At 47.1% G+C, this 22,446-nt stretch overlaps 1 protein-coding gene across 2 annotated transcripts in view; it reads left to right on the top strand.

Moving 5' to 3' along the window:
• Positions 1–22,236, top strand: part of DPMS3 (dolichol-phosphate mannosyltransferase-like protein) — a 37,404-nt gene extending 15,168 nt beyond the window's left edge. For both annotated transcript variants that reach the window (XM_087385124.1, XM_087385123.1), the window contains one exon: positions 21,564–22,236. In XM_087385124.1, coding sequence (XP_087241250.1) covers positions 21,564–21,623 — 60 coding nt within the window. In that variant the 3' untranslated portion in view covers positions 21,624–22,236. The remainder of the gene's footprint in view (positions 1–21,563) is intronic.
• The last annotated feature ends 210 nt before the right edge of the window (positions 22,237–22,446 follow it).

Below are 22,446 nucleotides of genomic sequence, written 5' to 3'. Positions count from 1 at the left end.
AATAGGTTGAGCCCCAGGTACTAAATCTATGCGATGGTCTACTGCCCGTTCTGGAGGTAAACCTTCCGGCAGTTGAGCAGGGAATATATCCATGAAATCATCTAACAACGTTCTCAATTCACGGTGTTCAAACACACTTAAATCATTCTTGTTATTAACAGAGACAACAAATAAAGAAAGCGGAATTAAAACACACTGATACACATCATAATGAGAAGTGTTTAATATATTCCGAAGTTGCATTGTATCACTACAAGTGCCTTTATTTATGCCTACAAGGCACATACCATGGTTTATAGGACATCACTAGAACCACCAGGAGATGGCCTACAAACCCCCCTCCATGGGATGGGCTGAAGTACTCTGGAAACGTCTCAGAATACCTCGTATTTTCTGGTCATGGTGGCACATGTTCATCCAAAAGGATATAGCCACCTATGAATGTACAAGGGATGTCAGATCATGTAACAAAGGGAACCAAGTGTAAAGCTTGTCGAAAGACTTCGAACTTGGGACGAGAAAGTGCCTTTGTAAACATATCTGCTATGTTGTCCTCTGTGGGAAAATAGGACAACTCCATGTCTCCTGCTGACAACCGCTCCCAAACATAATGATAATGAACTTCAATATGCTTGGTACGCGCATGAAACACTGGGTTACGCGCAATGGCCAAAGCACTCTGGCTGTCAGTGTAGACAATAGTGGAGGATGTCTGGCGAATACCAAGATCTGTAAGTAACTATCTAAGCCAAACACACTCTATTGTAGCGGTGAAAGCTGCCCTGTACTCAGCCTAACAGCTAGATGTGGCAACTGTTAGTTGCTTCTTGCTGAGCCAAGAGATACATGAATTGCCAAGCAAAAAACAATTTCCAGTATGTGACACTCTGGTGTCGGAACATCCTGCCCAGTCACTATCCGTGTAAGCATGCATGGTAAGTGAACCCTGATCACCATAGAAGAGGGCTAAATTGTGAGTGCCTCTGAGATATCTGAAGACACTCTTCACTGCCTGCCAATGCTGTGAACTGGGCATGTGCATGAATCTGCTGAGCTGAGATACTGCATATTGTAAGTCAGGTCTGGTGTGACATAAATAAATAAGGCATCCAACAGCCTGCTAATAAAGAGTGATATCACATGGTGGGCTCCCATCATGAGCTGAGAATTTGAAGCTAGGGTCCACTGGAGTAGAAATTGGCTTGCAATCCTCAAACTGAAAACGATCAAGGAGCTGTCCAATATACTTGGATTGAGACATCATGATAACCCCCTCAACATGAGCAAACTGAATGCCCAAATAATAGTGGAGCTGTCCCATGTCTGACATTTCAAAAATCTGCTGCAAATCAGCCTTGAAAGCTGCAATTTGCTGAGCATATCATCCACATATAAAATCAGCACTAAAAAATCAGATCCACTCCCACGGACATAAAGAGTGGGTTCTATGGGACTATTCTGAAAACCAAGGGATAGTAAGTGTGCATGAATTTTGGCATACCATGCCCTGGGTGCCTGCTTCAAACCATAAAGGGCTTTTCTAAGCCGGCATACCTTATTTTCAGAATTAACAACCTCAAAGCCAGGAGGTTATGTGACATATACTTCTTCCTGCAGATCCCCATGAAGAAAAGCAGTCTTGATGTCAAGTTGGTGCACTTGCCAATGATGATGGGCTGCAATGGCAATGACACATCTAATGGTAGTAATCCTGGATGTGGGAGCAAATGTCTCCTCAAAGTCAATGCCTTGTTGTTGGGCATACCCTTTTGCAACAAGACGGGCTTTGTATCGATCTATGCTGCCATCAGATTTCCTTTTTAATTTGTAGACCCACCGGGTTCCAATGGCATGCTTGCCAGGAGGGAGATCTACTAATTCCCATGTGTCATTTTTAGCAATGGAATGTAGCTCAGCTCTCATTGCATCCATCCACTCTTTGCTGTCAAAAGCATCTTTATGGCACAGAGGCTCTTCATTGCAAGCTGTAGCAAGGAGTGCAAACTCAAGAAAGTGACCATGTTGTCTATTGCCTGATCTTGTCCGGGCAGCAAAAGGCTGATCTTGTTTGCTGTCCCTCAATGTATCAAGAAGCCATCTGGGAACTTGCCTTTGCTGTCTATTGACAGCTCTTTCTTCAATGACTGCATCATGAATAGTGGGATCATTTTGTGCTGGAAGAGAAACCTGCAAATCAGCATGGGGTAGTGGCTGATTATTGCTTGGTGGAGGGCCTGTAGGAGGCTCATGTTGCTGGTCAAAGTCCTCTTCTGAGGATGGCAGAGGTAACCAAGATTCAAAGGCATTAAACATGTCAACATCTGGCTTAGCTTTGCAGTCCACAAGAGGAGAAGCTGAATGTTTAGCAAAGATTACATCTCTACTGACAATAATCTTCCCAGTATTTGGTTGATATAACCGATACCCTCTGCTCTCCTGGCTGTAACCAATAAATATGCATTTGATTGCCTTGTTATCAAGCTTATGTCTGAGCTGAGATGGTACATGAACATATGCAAGAGGCCCAAAAACTCTCATGTGTGAAAGTGAAGGCTTCCTGCCTTTCCATGCTTCATAAGGTGTAACAGTCTTCAATGCCCATGTAGGTGATCTATTCAGCACATAGTTGGCACACATCACTGCATCAAGCCAAAATTTATTGGGCAAAGACTTGGCCTTAAGCATGCATTTGGCCATCTCCATTGTGGACCTGTTTTTCCTTTCAGAAATAGGATTCTGCTGAGGAGTGTAAGGAGTAGTGCACGAGTGAATAATGCCCCATGAAGATAGAAATGCATCAAACTCCTTAGACATATACTCTCCCCCCCTATCTGTGTTGAGGTGACAAGCTTGCATCCTGATTCATTCTCAACCATATTCAGCCACCTCTGAAAGTATAAGAAAACTTCAGATTTGGCTTAAGAAAACTTCAGATTTGGCTTTTAAAGGATATACCCAGCAATATCTTGTGAAATCATCAATGAGAGTTATGAAATATTTGTACCCTCCAATGGCATTTGTCCTCATTGGGCCATAAACATCACTGTGCACTAGCTGCAATTTCCTTTGTGAGAGTTTTGGACAATTCTTTTGAAAGGAAACCAATGCATCTTACCCAGAAGACAACCCTCACACACATGTTTGGAAACTGTGTGAGTTTGAGGTACATCATTTGCCATATGCTGTGAATGTAGCTTTGCAAGAGCTCTATAATTGAGATGACCCATTCTCTCATGCCAAAGATGACTATCAGCAAGCTGTGAATCTGAAATTGCAAATGCTTCAATAGAAAGTGTAGCTGAGTGATGATCAAGGTGATAAAGCCCCTTTTGCAGAGTGCCAGTGAGAACTATGGCATTGTCATCACGAAGATCATAAACTAGGCATCTGTAGCCATCAAAAATAACTCTGAAACTTGAAGTGGCAATTGCTGAAATTGAAATCAAGTTGACTTCAATTCCAGGCACAAAAAGAACATTTGTCAGAGTAACAGGATGGCTTGAAATGGATGTGAGCTGCACATCTCCAATTCCTTTTACAGCATATGAAGCATTATTAGCACATGTGACAGTCCCCCCTCGAGGTGCATCAGCTAAAGAATGAAACAACTATCTGCAAGATGTGACATGTTTGGAAGCACCACTATCAAAGTACCAGGACTGAGCATCATTAGTAGTAAAGAATGCATCAGCTTTGGAGGGATCAAATGAGCAATGGACAGCCCATGCCCAATCATCCTGAAGAGCATGTGCATGTGAAGCATCTTCTGGCTCATGGGATTCAATAGCATGAGAGGCATTAACTGTCAATCCTGCTTTCTTTTTCTCCGAAGCAATGCGCTTCCTGCATTCTGAAATGTCATGTCCAGGCTTGTGACAATAGTTGCATCTTTTCTTCTTTGACTTATCTGCTGTATTTTTAGATGGTGTATTTTTAGATGCATGGGAGGAAGTGCAGCCGCTATGTGCAGATTTTGGCTTGCCCATAGGCTTGGAAGCCTTGCCTCTTCCTGTCTGTTGTGAAGCAAATGCATGATCAGGAATAATGGCTTGTCTATTAGCTCTACTTTGCTCTTCCTGCAAAAGCAAAGTAACTAGTTGATCAAAAGAATAGTGGTTTGGATTACCCATGGCCACTAATCGAAGGGTTGTAGCAAACCCTTGATATGTATTTGGCAGTCCATTCAATGTGGTACTGACAAGCTGTGAATTTGGCACCACCTCATCAATGTTGGCAAGCTGTTCCATGAGGTCCTTGACCTTTGTCAAGTATGCATCCATAGAGTCACCTTCATTCATACTGACTTCCTGTAATTGCCTTCTCAAATATGCAACACGAGCTTCGTTGCGAATCTGATAGAGAGAAGCCAATTTATCCCAAGCATCGTTTGCTGTCCTGCAAGACCGGATGTGTGGAATAATGATTCTCTTGCATGATAAAGCAATACATGAATGTGCATTTGCATCTCTTGCATCCCATCTTGACTGTTCTTGAGTTGGAAGAGCAGCAGCAGGAGTGCTAGAGGAAGAGGCATCAGGAGGAGTACCCCCTGCAGAGGGACCAGCAGTAGAGGCAATCATTGTAGCATTGGCTGGCCTCAAATCAGCCCCAGAAACAATATTCCACAAATGCTTTGCAACAAGAATATGTTTCATGAGATAAGACCACATCGGATAGTTGGTGCCATCCAACTTATCATCTTCACGAACAACGCCAAATAGATCTTGATTATTCGCAGCCATAGCAAATGTGATACCCTGAAAGAGACCTGAAAACCCAAAAGCCTCAAGGCTATCACTGCAAAAAGCTGGCTGTCCAAAAATGACAGCAAATATCTGCAAATTTCCGACCCAAATCAAAGGGCAAATGTAGATCTGACCCAAATGTGACTGTGGCAGGCAACGTTCACTGCAAAAACAGCAAATCTGGCAAAAGCCCCAAATTTATTGAGGGCAAATAGGCCAAAAAGAGAGCAAATGCAGAAAAGCCCCAAATTTTGCTGAAATTTTTGCAAATGTAACCCAATGTATGCAAATCTGACTCAAAGTCCTGCAAAAGTGACTCAATGTCTTGCAAACAAACAAGAGATTGCAGACCAAACTCCAAAGCCCCAATGTTCTTGCAAGAAATTGCAACTAAAGAAGGTGAAAAGAACTGGAAGCCCCAAGAACTGCCAATGTCTGGATTCACAGCCAATGTTAGCTAGTACAGATTCTGACAACAGTTTCACACGTGTGAAACTGTACAGAATACTTTGTGCAGGTACAAGCTGTACGGGTCTGGTACATTGTACGGAGCGCTGTACGGTGAATGTACAGAAGTAGAGTACAAAAACATGTGCGATGCCTGTACGGAAGCAGGTAGTGAACAAGTACTGTGCCTGTATGGAGTGCAGGTACGGCTGTACGAAATGTACGACGAAGGTACGTAAAGCAGTACGAAATGGGTACGGCGCCTGTTGTACGGCTGTACGGCGTTTGTTGTACGGCTGTACGGCGATGCAGATCCTATGTGTAGGCTGTACGGTGTAGGTACGTATCGGAGTAGTACGGAACCATACGGTTGTACGGCGCAGGTACGTAATAAGTGCTGTGTACGGATCAGGTACGACGTACATCGCAGGTACAGAGCTATGCGGCGGCGCAGGTACAAAGTTGTACGGCTAAGTAAGTACGGAGCAGGTTGTAGGTACAGTCGTCGTACCGTACGACTGTACGGATGAAGGGCAGTGAAGCTGAAGAGAGCTGATGTGAGTCCAGGTGCAGGAGAAGACGAGTCAAGCCCCGCTTTGATACCACTGTAGGATCGAATGAAAGAGAGAATGCAGGTTGCAAAAGAGTCGATAGATTAGCCGTCACGTCAAAACTAGGATAATAAGAAAAAGAGAAGTACAAGGTACAAGTACCTAGACCTAGGACTAAGTGTCCTAGGTGTCACATAGGACTAAGTGTCCTATGTGGCCTAAAAGGCACTAACACTATAAGTGCCTGTATTTATGGCCTATAGGACATCACTAGAACCACCAGGAGATGGCCCACATGGGCAGCAGAGAAAATGGAATCCCAAAGCAGGCTGCAAACAACGATCTGCCTGGAGATTTCGTTAGGGGGGAGAGTGTTGAAGCAGAGGAGCAGCAAGATGGCGAACTGGAAGGCTATGAGAGAAGGGCTGTTCCGAACTCAGAATTGCGATATAGCAGCCTGAGCTAACGGGTGATACTCGGTGATGGCGGGTGGGTGGTTGGCTATGCGCACTCATGGACTGCAAACTAGAGCATGTGAGATGGCCGCCTGAACAAAGAGCGCCATATTCCAGGCTTATAGTAGCATGCACGCCAAAAAAGTAGACCCCTACTTTTGGTAAGGCTTTTGCTTTTTTAATCTTTCAAAGCCCAATTTGGCGTAGCTTTCCCAGCGCGCTTCGCGTCCAAGCCAGTCCCTTGGGACTGTCATGTGCTACGCACCACCATCCACACTCCAGCCATCAATACCCACTCCCTAATTCTCATCTTGAAGGTTTCCCGCGGCCTTCCATCCCGTCCTTGCTCTCTGCTTTTATTCTAGAACTCGCTCCTACTTCTTTCCTGCGCCAACTCCTACAACTAACGAACTACTCCCAAGCTCTTCCCCTTATAGACGACCTTTCTCATGGCCTCTCTTCCACTCCACCTTGCTTCTTGCGAATTCACCCTTTCTCGCCACCCTTAACCATGAACCATAAGGCACGTGCAGGGTAATAAACATGAATTTCGAAATTAGGGCATACCTGGAGAAAAAAAATCGTCCAAAATTCTTGGAACAGAAGTTCCTACCTCAGGAGTTGGCTCTGATACCAACTGACACGTCCCCAGTACTCCCGAAACCTCTGATCTGCAAGCAAACACAAGAACACACCAACGTGAGGAAACTGAGCAGGCTGCCCACCACCCAACCATGACATCTACGGGATGTGATCCCGAATCAGGAGATGTCCCCTCCGAGCCACGAGCTGAGCTACTGGCACGAACTCCCATCCAGATCCTAACCAGCCTGGTGTCCCATACCACCAGGTGGCGCTGTGAAGCCTGGGATCTGCGGCTGGGCCTTGGGCTACACTATGATGCAGGCGCGCGTCCGCGACTCAATCCAGGATTAGACCTAGCACCTGGGAATGAGACTTACTCCCCTCGGCTCCCTGAGAACTGAACCTCTGGGCCCCTTATATAGACTCGGGCCCCAAGCGCCAAAAATAGCGAAGACCTCTAACTGGTTCGTACCCTTGCCACTCAATGCGAGAATCAAGCCTGCCTAACTGTAAGCCTCCCCAAGCTACCTGAGCTAGTCTTGTGTACCCAGTACACGTCAGATACCAATCCGTGTACATGACAGTTCTTCCGCACATTTAGGTAGGCGAGACGTCTGTAGAGGCATGGGCTATCCTGAAGGATTTGTATGAAACGGACAATACATCTCGAATTCTGATGCTTCAACACCAACTGTACAACCTGGACATGAATGAAGGTGACAATGTTCATGACCATTTGATGAAAGTCAAGATGGTAAGGGACCAGCTCGTGGCAGTTGGTCCGAAGGTAGAGTCAAGTCAACTGGCACTGTTGACCTTACACAAGCTACCTAGAAGCTTTAAGAGTTTCGTGACTACGGTCACTGCAAGACAGAGGACCAAGCCTCTCACCTTCGAGGAGCTTGGGCCTTTATTATTGCAGGAAGAGGCTCGGGAAAAGCTATTTTCGCAATCGAATGAGAAGGCTCTCGTGGCGAGGGACAAGCCCGGCAAGGGTAATTCAAAGACTCCAAAAATAAGACCAAGACCGAGGATACAGAGAAAAAGAGGCAGATGAAGTGCTTCTATTGTGAGAAGCTTAGTCATTCCGCTAAAGTGTGAGGGTGCTAAGGTACTTGAAGGGTACGAGCACCTACGGCATTTCTTATACCAGAGGCATCGAGTTGGGAGGTTTCTGTGATAGTGATTGGGCAAGTGACATTGATACCTGGAGATCGACCTCTGGATATTGTTTCTTACTCTCATCAGGAGCCGTGTCATGGCTGAGTAAGAAACAACCTACTGTCGCCCTTTCATCTACAGAGACAGAGTACAGGGCTGCCTGTACAGCGGCATGTGAAGCATTGATTACTCTTGCGCTTCTCCTCGCTTAGCAGCATCGTTACACAGTCGAGAAACTCCAGGTCATCATCAAGGCACAATATATGTACTCTCTCTCCATACTATTCCGAGGGTAATCTTCTCAGCAAAATGGCCTTCTTGTCTTCATCCTCAATTCGTGCTCCCAAATCATTGAGCTGTCTTAGTAGAGCTTGCATGCGATTAAAGACCACTCCCAGTGTCTCTGACTCGTTCATCTGGAGGTCAAATAAATCTTGCTTTAGGTTGGACTTCAAGTGCTTCATACGATTTCCGAAGAGAGTCTCCAGTGTTTGCCAATTCTCAGCTGCTATTGTTTTCACGTCGAGGTGATGAAAATATTCAGGACCTAAGGCTCGACCCAAGTAACCAAGTGCTTTCTCGTCCTTTGCCTCCCACGCAGGAATCTTCTCAGCATTGTGAGAGTGTTCTTTAGGTTTCTTTTCTGATCGAGAGTTCACTCCCCAAAGTCCTTTTTGATGAAAATATTCAGGACCTAAGGCTCGACCCAAGCAAGGAATCTTCTCAGCATCGTGAGAGCGTTCTTTATGTTTCTTTTCTGATCCAGAGTTCACTCCCCAAAGTCCTTTTTGCATGAATAGCAAACGAGTCGCTAACTGCCATGATGCAAAGTTCTTGCCATTGAAAGTCACTAGTATAGCACCATGCTTGTCCTTCTTCGATGTGTCCATCATCACAATCTTGCGGGATCAAGGAGAACTCAAAAGCAGGCTTCAGCTAGAACATCGAGAGAAGATCTCTTCTTGTGACCTCGATTGCTCCTACACCTTCTCACAACCAGGATGCTTGACTACTTTTGAATTGCCTTCCTAGACATGCATGAACCACAATAATCACTACCAAGAATTTCTGACAAAGTGTCCGACCGTGTGGCTCTGATACAACTAATCATAGTTGCCAAGGAACGTCGTTCCATAGCTATGAAACATTGGAACGGCGTTCTCTTCACTAAGCTTGAAGAGAACGTCTGTGGAGCATCTCGTGTATGGAACGGCTACATCCCTTGTGGAACATCTAGAGCCGTTCCCTGCATGCAGATCATCCAGATGATGGAGATGATGAAGAGGATGAAGAGGGCAGCAACCACAATGCTGCAGATTTAGATTGATCATTGATGTTGACAATGTTGAGTGGATCATGCATGTAGCAGCTAGTTTTTTAAGTTGTAGGAGCCTCAGTAGTAGGTCTCACTCTCCTTTTCTTGTATCCAGATTCAAGATTCCAAGACTCAAGATAATCTCATATGCTTGTGCCTTGTCTCTGATGGACTTTGCTTTTGTATGCCATTGGCAAGCTATAATGATTAATCTAGATTCTATTATCAATGATTATGCATGAATCACGATTCATCTATAAGATTCAATATTGACGTTATGTCCTGAGTCTTGAGTCCTTACTCCAAAAGCAATTGCAACGTTTTTTAGTCTTGGATTCTAAGTTTAAGCTTTCTAATGTATAGAATAGTATGTTTGCTTATGGGTATGGTGACGTGGCGTTCCCTTCCTGTTCACGTTTCCTAGAATTTGGGTGTTCCCGTTCCCTAGGGGGTCGACGTCCATTGCCGTTCATGTTCTCTAGTAACTATGCAGCTGATGGCTTAAGCTCTACTTCAATATCACATGTATATAATCGATTGAGTGAATAAAACTAAAGCATATGCTTACGAATTGATAAATAGAGAGAGAGAGAGAGAGAGACGCGCACGTGCGCACACACACACACACACACACACACATAGAGTCGATAAGATGTATCGACACATGAAACAAACAATGTAATTCTATTCATCAATTACTAGAGAGAGAGAGAGAGAGAGACGCGCACGTGCGCGCGCACACACACACACACACACACACACACATAGAGCCGATAAGATGTATCGACACATAAAACAAACAATGTAATTCTATTCATCAATTACTAGAGCGCAGCCCGACCATGCTTGCTGCTCTTTACAAAACACTGAAACAAAAAGGCCATGAAGGCATAGCCACAATCATCTCGAAGACAACGACCTGCTCAAAGTTTATAGCATCATGCACACCGCCAAGAGACACTGTCTCTATTCGTGGTCGCCAACAACTCCCAGACCAACTGCCTCTAGCTGTCAAGAGAGTCCAAGAGTCGCATGTCCTCCCTGGAACTATGGGGGTCGACTCTCATGGAACCGCCTGGAGAACAAGAATGAAGGCGATTTATTTTCCCCTTCATCTACGTAGCAAACTGCATGCATAGATGCCATGTGGACACGCACGAATCATGAGTAACTTCACCATATAAAATTACCCTAACTACAAGAACAACCCCGTGAGGATGAGCACTAACTCCAACATGGCAATGCGGGTCGATTTGGTGGTTTTGTTGGCTTCAAGAGATGGAGACACTATTCGGGTGAGGAGTGATGTAAACCGCCGTCCAAATGCCGCTTCATAAGATGTGCGACCAATGCTTGAAGATTAGGTATTTTTTAAAATGGCTTGCACAAGGGGAAGAAACTGCTCCCAGTTTCCCTGAGCATCATGACAATATGATTTTAAAATATCAAACACCATACCAATATACTTTTCCGTCTCTCCATTCGATTGCGGATGGAAAGCACTGGACATCTTCAGCTTAGTACCAAAATTATCAAACAAGGCTCGCAAAAAATTTGACGTGAATTTGGAGTCCCTGTCGGATGTGATGGTCCTTGACAACCCTCCGATGGGATACCAATACTTTATGAATAAACGAGCTACATCTTCAGCGCTGGCCGTCTGTTTGCAGGGAATAAGCATACAATATTTACTAAGCAACAAACAATAGTAAGACATTCAGTGTTACGCATACTTGCGGATGCTGGAAGTGGTCCCACGAAGTCCATACCTACGTCCTGGAAAGGACCGTGGGATATTGGCAATGGCATAAGTAAGCGAGCCGCCTTCTTGTGGGAAGCCTTGACCTTTTGGCATATCTGACAATTCTAGACATAGCCGTATACGTCCTTCCGCATCTTTGGCTAATAGAAATAACACTCTAACTTCTCCAAAGGAGCATTGATGTCCCGACAACCACCGGTGAGGGCGTCATGGGCATCATGAAGAAGTTAGTTTTTGAGTACACATAATCTTTTCTTATAAAAAGCCAACCATCCTCTACTGAGTAATGGCCTGGAGCAAGAGTCATGGCTAACTAGAACTGTGTACCAAACTTTCTTGAATCCGCGTACTGTGCCTTCATGCTATCAAGATCCTTTCCCTAGATTTCAAGCATAGTGGCCTTCTCAATGGTGTGGATTGAGCCATTCCGACTGAGAGCGTCGGCAATGAGGTTGTTAGCGCCTACACTCACCCTTGCATCAGCAGCGATCCCCAGGAGCTCCTGACGCTGCGATGGCGGAAGTTGCAAACATTAGCCTGTCAACGGTTGAGGCGGAGCGAGTCCAGAGCTCCAGAGAGCCTGATCAGCAGGGGCGCCTGTGGCTGCCCCTACTCCCCCTCCCCCTCCAGATCTCGCTCCCTCTCAACCCCCCCCTCCCCCTCCCTCCTTGTTTCCCCCCGCCCCCTCCCCCCCCCTCGCCCCTCTTGCTATGATCACCCTCACCACCCGCTCCCCTTCCTCCGCCTCCCTCCTTTCCGCTCCGCCCCCTCCTCCACCTCCTCAGCATGTTCTTCAGCCTCCCACCCCTCCACCGCCTCGACACCCCTGCCAGCAGGCAAGGGTAAGACAACGTTCCCTTCCACTTCCTCCCCGCAGCATCTGGTCCAATCGGGATTCTGGACTCTTACCCTCTACCCCTGGAGGTAACACTTGTGGTCTTGTAGCCCCAGAAAGGGGGTTCGATCAACGTAGTGGGCTCCCAGACACACCTAGTTTGGAGATTCCAGTTCGCATCCACAGGGTTGGAGAAGTGGTCCCCAGTGGTGTTTGATGCTATTATGGGAGATCAGATTTCATGCATAATGGACGAGTGGATGGGGCCACAAGGACTAGACCTTTGGCAGGCCCATGGTGCAGAGGTGAATTCTCAGTTGGGCTTCACGCAAGAGAAGCCGATGTGTGGTTTGGCGGTAGGAGTTATTAGATTGCCGCTTGAGGCAAAGGTTGATCATGCATTCTACTGGCCACTCCAGAAGTGTGCGGAATTTTTCGGGGTGGAAGTCTCCTTCACGATGAAGTGGGCACGGAAGATTGGCATTGAGCCAGTGTCCACCTTAGTACGTCAACGTACAGACAAGGACTACTCGCCCTCCAAACCCCCGGCAAAGTCACATAAGGCAGTCTTTCTGGATTAGGCACCCACTCACAGGAGAGCCTTGTTTTCTGCATCCCCGTCCTCATGAGTTGGAACATGCACGGCTCCACGATCGTGCTCGTAGTCAACCGCAGTACCTAATCCTTCGGCAGGAGTTGCAGAGGGCAGTGGTAGGGCGAACAGTGGACATCCTTTTGATTCAGGAGCATATGCTCTCAGCATCAGACATCAGACGGCGACACCACCTCCTCCCAGGGAGAGGTTCGGAGGTGTGGTCCCCTACAGTAGGACGGAGCGGAGGGGTTTGCATCTTGGTCTCGCAGACAGTGGCACCAGAGGTCTATGATCAGGGCAAGCTTTTCCCAAGATGGGCAGTTTGGATGGGAGTTAGGATGGGAGAGTCCAGGATTGGGATCTTGAATGTGTATGCCCCAATGTGCAAACAGCACCATCCGGCCTTTTGGAGGAGGCTTTCAGAGTGTCTTCCAGATATAGATTCCTGGATTGTTGGAGGGGACTTCAACAACCTGGAATTTGGGGAGGACAAGCAGGGTGGCGCCTCCTTCTCTGAGATGCCAGCAGCTGAGCGGAGCACCTGGGAGCAGTTCATTTTCATGATCAGTGGCAGAGACCTATGGCGAGAGCCCGATTTCAGCGGGATACCTAGCAGCCTCCTCTTCTCTTTCGGACAGAGGAGACATGATGGACTGCTTGAGAGGTTAGAGTGCTTCTACGTTTGGGACTGGGCCCTACACAGAGGCGCCTCTATCAGGATTCTGGTAGGTACCACGATGTCAGACCGCTCTCTAGTAGTACTTCACTTAGAGCAGCCCCGTAGGGGTCTTCCCCAAAAGGAGGTCCGCATTCCAGAGGACCTCCTGCAGGATGAGGAGATTCAGTAGGTCATGGCAGGGACTTGGCAGCAGTCAGAGACGGCACCGTGCGAGGGCTGGGCTTCGTGGGTGGCCGATGCGATCTAGAGGAGCAGTGAGGAGTTGCAGGCTTATGCCCTTAAGTGGAGGAGGACTCTTCAGAAGCGTGAGCGGGCACTGAGGAGAGACCTCGCCTCCATAGAGCAGCTGAGGAAGTAGGACCCAAGATCTTAGTGGCTTAGGGAGAGGTTTGAGAGCGCTCGCCTTGAGCTTCAAGACAGAGATTTTGGTGGGCTGAGTTCTCCTATCACTCTTCCCGGGCCCAGTAGGTACAGTAGGAGGACAGGATGACAAAGCAGTTTTTTCAGACAACTGGGCCCCAATCGGTAGGCACGTTGCTGCAGCATCTCCGAGATCCGCAGGGCATCATGCACACTGACCCGCATGAGATTTTAGACCTTACTACAGGTTTTACAGCCAGCTCTTTCAGACAGAGAGGATGACTTCAGCTGGTCTTGTGGCCCGAGAGGTAGTTTGGGATCACGTTCCGACGGTAGTCTCGCGGGATTTGTGCAGCAGTCTAGAGGAGCCTTTCACGGATGAGGAGCTCTGGGAAGCCCTCAAGGCTCTCCCGACCCAGAAGTGTTCTGGCAAGGATGGCTTGGCTCCGGCCTTCTTCCGGAACTTCTGGGAGATCATCTCCACCACTTTTCGATTAGCTTGATAGGAGATTTTTGACACGGGCTCCCTCCCTCAGTCCCTGAGCAGGGGATGGATTTGTTTGATCCCGAAAGGGGGAGATAGGTCAAATATCTGGCAGTGGAGGCTGATCACTTTGCTTGATACCGCATATAAGATCCTCGCCAAGGTCTTGAGTTTGCGGTTACGGTCCCATTTTACTGACATCATCGGGTTCGTCCAGGAGTGCAGCATCCTGGACAACATCTTCACTTTCTGGGAGGTAGTGGATTGGTCTAGGGAGGAGTCATAGCCATTGGCCGTCGTCCTCTTGGATTTCGAGAAGGCCTACGACAGGGTGGAGTGGTCCTTCCTGGAGGGTACTATGTGGAGATTGGGTTTCTCAGAAAGATGGGTCAAAGGAATTTTGTGCGCTTTATGTGGGGAGTTCTAGCCAGATGCTTATCGGAGGACACACAGGCGAGCCCTTTCCTCTCTCGCTCAGTCCGCCAAGGCTGTCCCCTCGCTCCCTTCCTCTTCTTGTTTGTGGCGGAGGCTTTGGGCTACTACTTGAGATCACAAGTGGCAGACCTCACAGGGTTGAGGCTACCAATCAGGCAAGAGGAGCTGTTGCTGGACTCTGAGTTTGCAAATGACACACCCTTGTATGTAGAGGGCACCACAACGATTTTGGAGAGATTCAGGGGAGCCCTAGCTATGTATTGTGAGGCCTCAGGTGCGCGGATCAACTAGACAAATTCCATAGGTTTCTTCACAGGCTCTGAGGAGACACAAGAGATTCGTGAGTGAGGGAGCGACTTTGGCTTTAGATGGATACCGCAGGGCCAGACAGCGAGATACCTCGGATGCCAGCTCGGTATTGACATTACAGCAGAGCAGTAGATCGCCCCGGTCCTTGAGAGTGTTCGGCGCAAGCTTCTCTACTGGAGCTCGGCGAAACTCTCTCTAGCAGGTCTTGCCTTAGTGGCAAACCAAGTCCTTCTTGCCACGGCCCGGTATATCGCCTCCTGTTGGTGTTTTCACAGAGGGTGCATTGGGCAGCTCCGACGGTTGGTTCGAAACATCCTGTGGGCAAGTTGGGACGGCACAAGGAATACTAGAGCCCGGGTCGCCTGGTAGACGGTGATCATGCCACAGGTACTAGGAGGCTTGCATGGCACAGGTACTAGGAGGCTTGGGTATCATTGATCCGAAGATGCAGAGCAGAGCTTTCTTAGGCAAAGTTGGTTGTTCGCGGTCTCACCCCAGATGCAGAGCCTTGGAAGCTCCGCTTATAGCGAGGGCTTCTGAGGAACACCCCACGCACTGGGGGGTAGTGGCAGCTTTCACACAGATGGATCTTCTCAGAAGCGCTCCTTACGGGGAAGGGTTACCCTTGATGAGGAGCCTCCATAGGGTTTGGTAGAGATTAGCAGGGGGCCTCATTCGTGCTCAGCCCAGATGCAGCGAGGAGTTTGAGCGTCAGCCCCTTGTTTGGCACCCTGAGATCTGAGATCAGGGTGCTCAGACAGCGTGTGAAAAACCAGACTTTTCGAGAATGCAATTGTGTACAATGCATGCAGAATTTGAATGCCAATTGGCCTCTAATGGGGAAGAGCGCCCTCGTGAGAGTACTTGTTTCTATTTCGACCTACATGCAAGGTGGGAGAGAGACGGCGGATGAATGCAATGTGGTAGAGAAAATGCTACGTGAGATTCACAATAAAAGGGTGATACCCTTTCATTAATGTCCCTTGAGATCACTCAAGTTCCATCTTCCCATTTACACCTACCCTTATCCTATGACCCATGCACCTACCATTCAATGCACTCTAATGTATCCTTTCCCTTTCCTATTGCCCCTAGGACCTAGACACGTGTGTGCACATCTTTATTACTGATCATTGGCCAATGTTACATAGTTTTGGCGGTACTATTTACACCACTTGATCGATCATAAATACAAACATATAACCGCACCATCGAATTGGCGCCTAACAATAATAAGGTTCTAATGACTATTAATTAACTAAATAATCATTTCTCTTGTCATGACACAGCGGACTCACATTGGTGGGGCACAGTGGGACAGTGGACCGACCGGGTCCTTTGGTAGATGGAGCAAATTACTCATGGAGATAGAGGCGAGGCTTAGTGTCGTAGCGCATATGCGAGGGACAGGGCAACGGATGAGAGAGATTGACCTAGCCATCCCTGAGTCTTGGTGGGAGGGACTTGGCGTGTGGATGGACAACAACAGATGGTTGGGCTGGTTTTCTCACTGGTGTCCCCTTGAGGATGATGATGCAGACGCAGCCCGATTTTTTCCGTGTAGGACCTGGAGGCCTACTCCAGGCACTCACTAAGAGAGACCCAAAGATGGATGGGATTCACTGGCAGATGATCAGAGTGGTGGGACGTTTGGGAAAGAAGTGGCACATTGATCCTCCCAGTATCTCAGAGCAGGATGCCCCCAGATGGCGCCTCTGGCTTTGGGAGGGTACGCCCTTGAGGGAGGTCCAGTGGGATACGGGAGAGTGTTCTGGCCCTCCAAGGGCGGCCTTGTTGAGCAGGTGGACGAGGTGCCCTTCTTTTCCTACACCACACGGATTGGCAGGAGGCTTCAGATGGACTCTTCAACGTGGACCCCTTGAGGGAGAGGCATTGGGTGGCCGAGAGAGTGCCTCGGGATGTCCGTTCCAAGTTTTGGACACGGTTATGGTCTAATTTGCGGCCGAGAAAGAAATCCTACTTCTTCTGGCTGGCCGCCCACACGGAGGCTTGCCCATCGGCCCGTGGTTGGAGCAGATGCAGGTGGTGGGGCAGTGTCATTATTGCTCTACTGGTTTTCTGGAGACAATCCCGCACTGCCTTTGAAGCTGTCGTAGCGTAGCAAGGATATGGATGGGAGCCCTCAGGATCATGACCCGTATGCAGAGTCTTCAGAGGGACGACACTTGGGGGATGGTGGCATAGTTGATTGAGGGAGGACACGCGTTCCAGATTGATGAGATCTCCCCAGCTTATCGGATACAGGGTCAGAGCATTCAGAGGATTGACCTCCATGAGGCGGTCCCTCCTGATAGCCTGGTTTCTCCTCCTCCTCCGGAAGACGGCGTATGGGAGGTAGTAGCCAGTATCACTGCGTGGAACATTTGGGTTGCTCGCTGCAGTCTGGTGATGGGTGAGCCGGTTCCACCCTCGGCTCCCTTGGTCGCCATCTGGCAGGATATCATCTACACCCTCCGCTCCACCTAGGAGCGTGGGACCCCAAGCTCTAGGGCGACTGTCGCGAGGCGTGCTCATTCTACAAGGCTTGGCTTGCAGGAGTTTTTTACATTTTCACTCCGCGAGGGATTCGCTAGTTGTATAGCCCCCCCACCTGGCTGTTAGCCCCAGTACCAAAGATCCCCTAGGCACTGAGCTAGAACAGGCCGGTTTTTCTTTGAGTCTTTTTCCGATTTTTTCCATACTCTGCACCTTCGGGGCTGCTGTTTTGTATGAAGTTTTTCAAGCATTAATAGAAGGTTCTTTTCTTTGCCCCAAAAAAAAAAAAAGATCTGTCTTGACCGTGAAAGTCCTTTCGTATGGGAAAGGCTTCCAATGTTTTAATGCCTGGATGACACCGAGTAGCTCTCTATCGTACATTGAATAGTTCTTTTTGGCATCTTTGAGCTTTCTGCTGTAATATGCCACAGGAGTATCCTCTTGCTGTAAAACTCCCCCGATGGCGACATTGCTAGCGTCTGTGATTACCAGAAATGGATCATCACAAGAGGTGATCTTCATAACTAGTGCTATTGTGGTCAACCGTTGCAAGTCATGGAAGGCCTGCAAAGCTTTGCCTGTAACTTGAATGTTTTCTATGTGTCTTTACCCCACTTCTTAAATAAATCTGTAAGAGGGGCTGTGTATATCGAGAATCCATCCATATGCGAGTTGTAGGCTGGAGACAAACCCGCAAAGGATCGGATCTCTTGAGCCGTTGTGGGGACAGCCCAACTGGTGATAGCTTGAATCTTCTCTGGATCTAATCGAATCCCTTGAGCACTAATGATGTATCCCAGATATGAATTTCCAGCAACCCAAACTCACATTTCTTTGTGTTAAGGTACAGCTGGTTCTCGCGCAATAACTGTAGGGCACATCGCACATCTTTAATATGTTACTTTGCTATTGCGGAAAAGATAAGGATATCATCGAGGAAGATGAATAGGCACTTTCCAATATAATCTACAAATACCGTAATGAGCTCGCTCTGTCTAGAAAGCCGTCTTTGGATGTCAGCTTCAAAAATCCGAACTGGTGGTAGTCATTCTTGAGGTCAATTTTTGAGAGGTCCAAGACAGCAAAATCACACTTCCCAGAGGCTGCTACAGGAATTCGCACTTCACTAGAGCTCTTCCGGAAGCTGATTTGTAAAATTGCAATTTCCCTGGGAGTCTTCCAGGGCAGGCAGAGGTGATTGCACGCTTTTTCCAGGCTTTCCTCCGCTTTCAGGTAGGGCGATTCATCGTTTTGTGTGTTCTCGGGGCTCACAATTGACAGGAGCTGCCAGGGATGTCTAGGGATTGCGCAATTTGCGAGAGAGGCCTTCTGGTCCATCGTTTTTTAGGTTCTTCTGATCTGGGCTGCTCCGGTGATCTCCCGCACTCCGCCGTTCTCAGGTTTTCAGATTACCTAGGTGCTTCCAAGAATTGCGAATTTCACCAGGCGGCTTCCAAAGTTGGCGATTCTCCTCTTCTAGGTTGCTATTGCTGATTTTCATCTGCCAGGGTGTTAGAGATCCTGCCAGGGAATTTCTTTTTAACCTGCTGGCTGTTTGTCCCACGGTTGCAGGAGCTTTCCTATCAGTTGATTGCTTTCCGGTAACTTTCCTACTGCCTCAGAACCTTGAGATCCTTTTGCTTTGAACAACTAGCCTCTCTGTTTGCCAGGAACAGCCAGGTGTGGTTGTTTTGCTGGCCTCTGTCTTGCTAGGACTCCCTTGACGGGTATTCAGAGCTACGAAGACAGATTGAGCTGATTTTTTTCCTACCAGGACTCCCCTAGTGGGTATCAGAGCTGCCAGGTTAGAACCCTCAGCTAGATTCGGGAGAAGGGCTGCCATGGAATGTTGCACTGGACTGGGATGCCGTTTTCTCTGATTGCAGAGCAGCACGGAAGTGCCTGTGATCAGATTATTCAGTTGGCTATCTGTGGACTGATGCACTGCGGTGCGATTCTTGTATTTGCATGCCTTAATAAAATATAAATAAATACCGAAAGGGGCGCTAAGTTTAGGGCCAATCTGGTGTCCGGTGCAAGATGGGGGCGATCTAGCTCTCTGGTGTTCTGTTCTAAGTTGATTTTGTTTGCTGTGGAAAGTTCTAAGTGGCTGTAAATTGAGTATTTATCTGTTCACTGCTCTTTGGGGATCCTGAAGGCCAGTTACAAAATGTCAATTCTTCATTCTTCGTCTTCTCCTGACTTCTGTACTGCTGGGAAACTGAACAGTGGGCAAGCTGTAAACCCATGTACACGGACTGCTGGAATCCTTAACTTTTAATCGCATGGTGATGCCAACTGACAACTGCTGCGTGGTCGACAGCCATGGCACACCAAGGATGATGTTCGTTGGGCATAATGGGGCAACAATGAAGGAAAGCTTCTATGCCATCCCACTCATGTGAAGCTCGGCATCCTGGGTGCTGCTGAGCTGGTGCTAATTAGGTGTTGAGCTGTGTCAAATGAAATATGAAGCTGAAATACATAAAACCCGATTGTACTGTGGGATGATGGAGCTCAGCTGCTACTATGTCGTCAAGCAAATCCTCTGACCAAAGCTTAAAATGAATGATGGCCTTCTTCCCTGCTACTTGTCGATAACACATGAGAATCTCTCTGATGGGTTCTTTCTTGGTCCCGCTGGTGGGATGGACTGAGGCTATGGGCTCATGACTGTAGAGGCTAACAGGGAACTGGTCCCATAATAGGATAGGGCGTGTAAGGGCTAGGGTTACTGTAGGGACTGCGACATCTTATGGGGCTGCATGTGCTGCTATGGCTATCTGGGATGAAGGCTGAAATTCTGCTGCAGCGGCTGTTTTGACTGATGATAGATCTGGAGCTTCTTCTGCAGGAGCTGGGATGCTGTGGGGACTATCACTGCTGCTACTGAGGCTGCTGCTACTCTGGTTGATACTGGAATGAAAGCAGAGGAGCCCTTTATATAAGTTTTTGGGCAATGCAGGCCGACTGAGTCTATCCTGTATCCTCTCACAGACTGAACTGGCCAGCCTTGTCTGCTGCTGACCAGCCACATCAGCACTGCTAATGTCAGAGTCCATATTACTGGCATCAGCACTGATATCCTTGCCTGTAATCTGTACTACACCCTCGCAGAGCGGAAGACTTCCCAGATTCACCTACACTCAGGATCTCACTATAGATGATGTGTGTGCAGTGTGCACAAGTAAACTCCAAAGAAACATACGGATCTGGAAGAGCAGCCAAAATACCTGCAAATATATTGCTTTAAGTAGGATAAATCTTTTTTCAAAAGGCACCCTCCAGTGCACCTAACACCTGCAGCCAGTGGCTACCTCCAACAAAGAAAGACGGACTTCCCTAATGGTACATGAGGACTTAAAGGAGTATGTCAGGACGATTGTCATCCAAGCAGTTTTGAACTCATAGACTGTCGGGGTGATTGTCATCCAAGCAGTTTTGAGCTCATAGACTCCACATCAGCGATGTTTGAGCCCCTCAAGCTCCATATCAACCAATTGCCTTTCTTTCACAAAAGCTCATGAACTGAGTATACTGTAATGCAGTCTTAAAACATTCTTTAGAGGTAAGCCTGGAAGTAAAACTCCATTTCGTGAGGTTGTTCTCATTGCATAAGCTGAATCTATTTTCCAGAGACAATTTCCCACGGTTAACAATCTTACTGATGGTGGGAATCTGCCTCCCCTTCCTTCCATCAGCACTCTTCGAATCAGGATCAGTTACTAACTTGCATGAGTGTTTCTCTCACATGGCATACGACTCTTCTTACTGATGGTGGGAATCTGCCTCCCCTTCCTTCCATCAGCACTCTTCGAATCAGGATCAGTTACTAACTTGCATGAGTGTTTCTCTCACATGGCATATGACTCTTTTGTTTCATAAATCTTTTGAGAGACGTTGCTTTCTTTTGGGGAGTCTATATAAGAGGAAAAGTAAAAAAATAATGTAGCTTATGTACTAATCAAAATAACCTGTTGTAGTTCGAATTGTAATTGTAATTGATGTACTGCCGTGCTTATGACCAGTTGTACCTATCCTACCTCTAGCCTCTTGCCTCAGAATGTTGCAGTGTGATGGAGTAACTTGTTTTGTGACTGGATCCTTCACTAAAATCATAGCACTGTTATAAAGTTGAGTATCAGATTTATATGTCTTAGCTTTTCAAAAAATGATTTGGTTTATTTTTTTGCATTATTAATTCTGAAATCCAACAATTATCAATTCAAGTGGTCCATCTTTACTATCATTTACTTAGCTGCACTATGAGAGACGAGGAGTCACAAGAAGAATGCATGTCCGTTCACTCTGTTGTTTGTAACTTTTTTTTTTGGTGCACACATTTGTAGGAGATTGCTGAGGCAAAAACATTTCTGGGAAACAATGGGATTGATGTTTCCTCAATATAAGATCAGTGAGATGGTGAGCCATTTAAAAGTGTTGCTGACAACATCCAGCAACTGATTTGAGCAGGATGGCACTCCAGTTAGCATGCATCCTCAACTTTAATGAGGTTCTTCTTTTGGAGCATGCATCCATGATCCTGTAGCTGGACACAGCCTACAGAGAGTAAGTGCATGGGGTATGTGGCAACAACGACAGTATACCCTCAAAATATACAATCTGTCATATTCAATCTGAATTTTGGGAACATAGAACACAGAAAATGTGAGAGGTGAAGGATTATTTATTCAGGCATGTGTTATTATTTTATCATGTTCTTGATGGATTATTTCAAATGATTGGCTACCCTTTTCACAAGAAAGTAGAGATTGGTCCTAAGTTGGTCAGTGTGTGGACGAGTAATGGATACAACTCAGCAGATGTAAAAAATTGTATTGGCAAGATGGTTAAGGGATATCAAATCAGAATTTTGTTTCGCAAATGGAATGTACATAAATGGTACTTTTGTAACTCAATGATTAGGTGAGACAGCTCCAAAAGACTTATAGCTCTCTCTTCCTCTCTCTTCCATGCCAAATTGGACAATCAATCTGCAGAGGCAAAAACTCAATTGGGGGATTCTATCACATCAACGTGAAATGTATTTGTTCCCTAATTTATCTTTCAGGAAGACCTGTTGGGGCTGGTTTCAAAATGTGAATGCAGTCTTGATTTGCCCCACTAGATTAGTGCATGGTTTCTCCTGATGGCAGCTCTAGATCCCCTTCACTTTCAACTAGATAGCCTCACAAACGATTCCAGCTTAGTGCATTTTGTGGTCTGGAGTTT

This window comes from Dipteris shenzhenensis, chromosome 14 (assembly GCF_047967505.1).
Source record: "Dipteris shenzhenensis isolate YYH24624 ecotype China chromosome 14, Dip_SZ_1.0, whole genome shotgun sequence".
Classification (NCBI taxonomy): domain Eukaryota; kingdom Viridiplantae; phylum Streptophyta; class Polypodiopsida; order Gleicheniales; family Dipteridaceae; genus Dipteris; species Dipteris shenzhenensis.
Note: the sequence above shows the minus strand (reverse complement) of the source record. Positions and strands in the feature narration are given on the sequence as shown.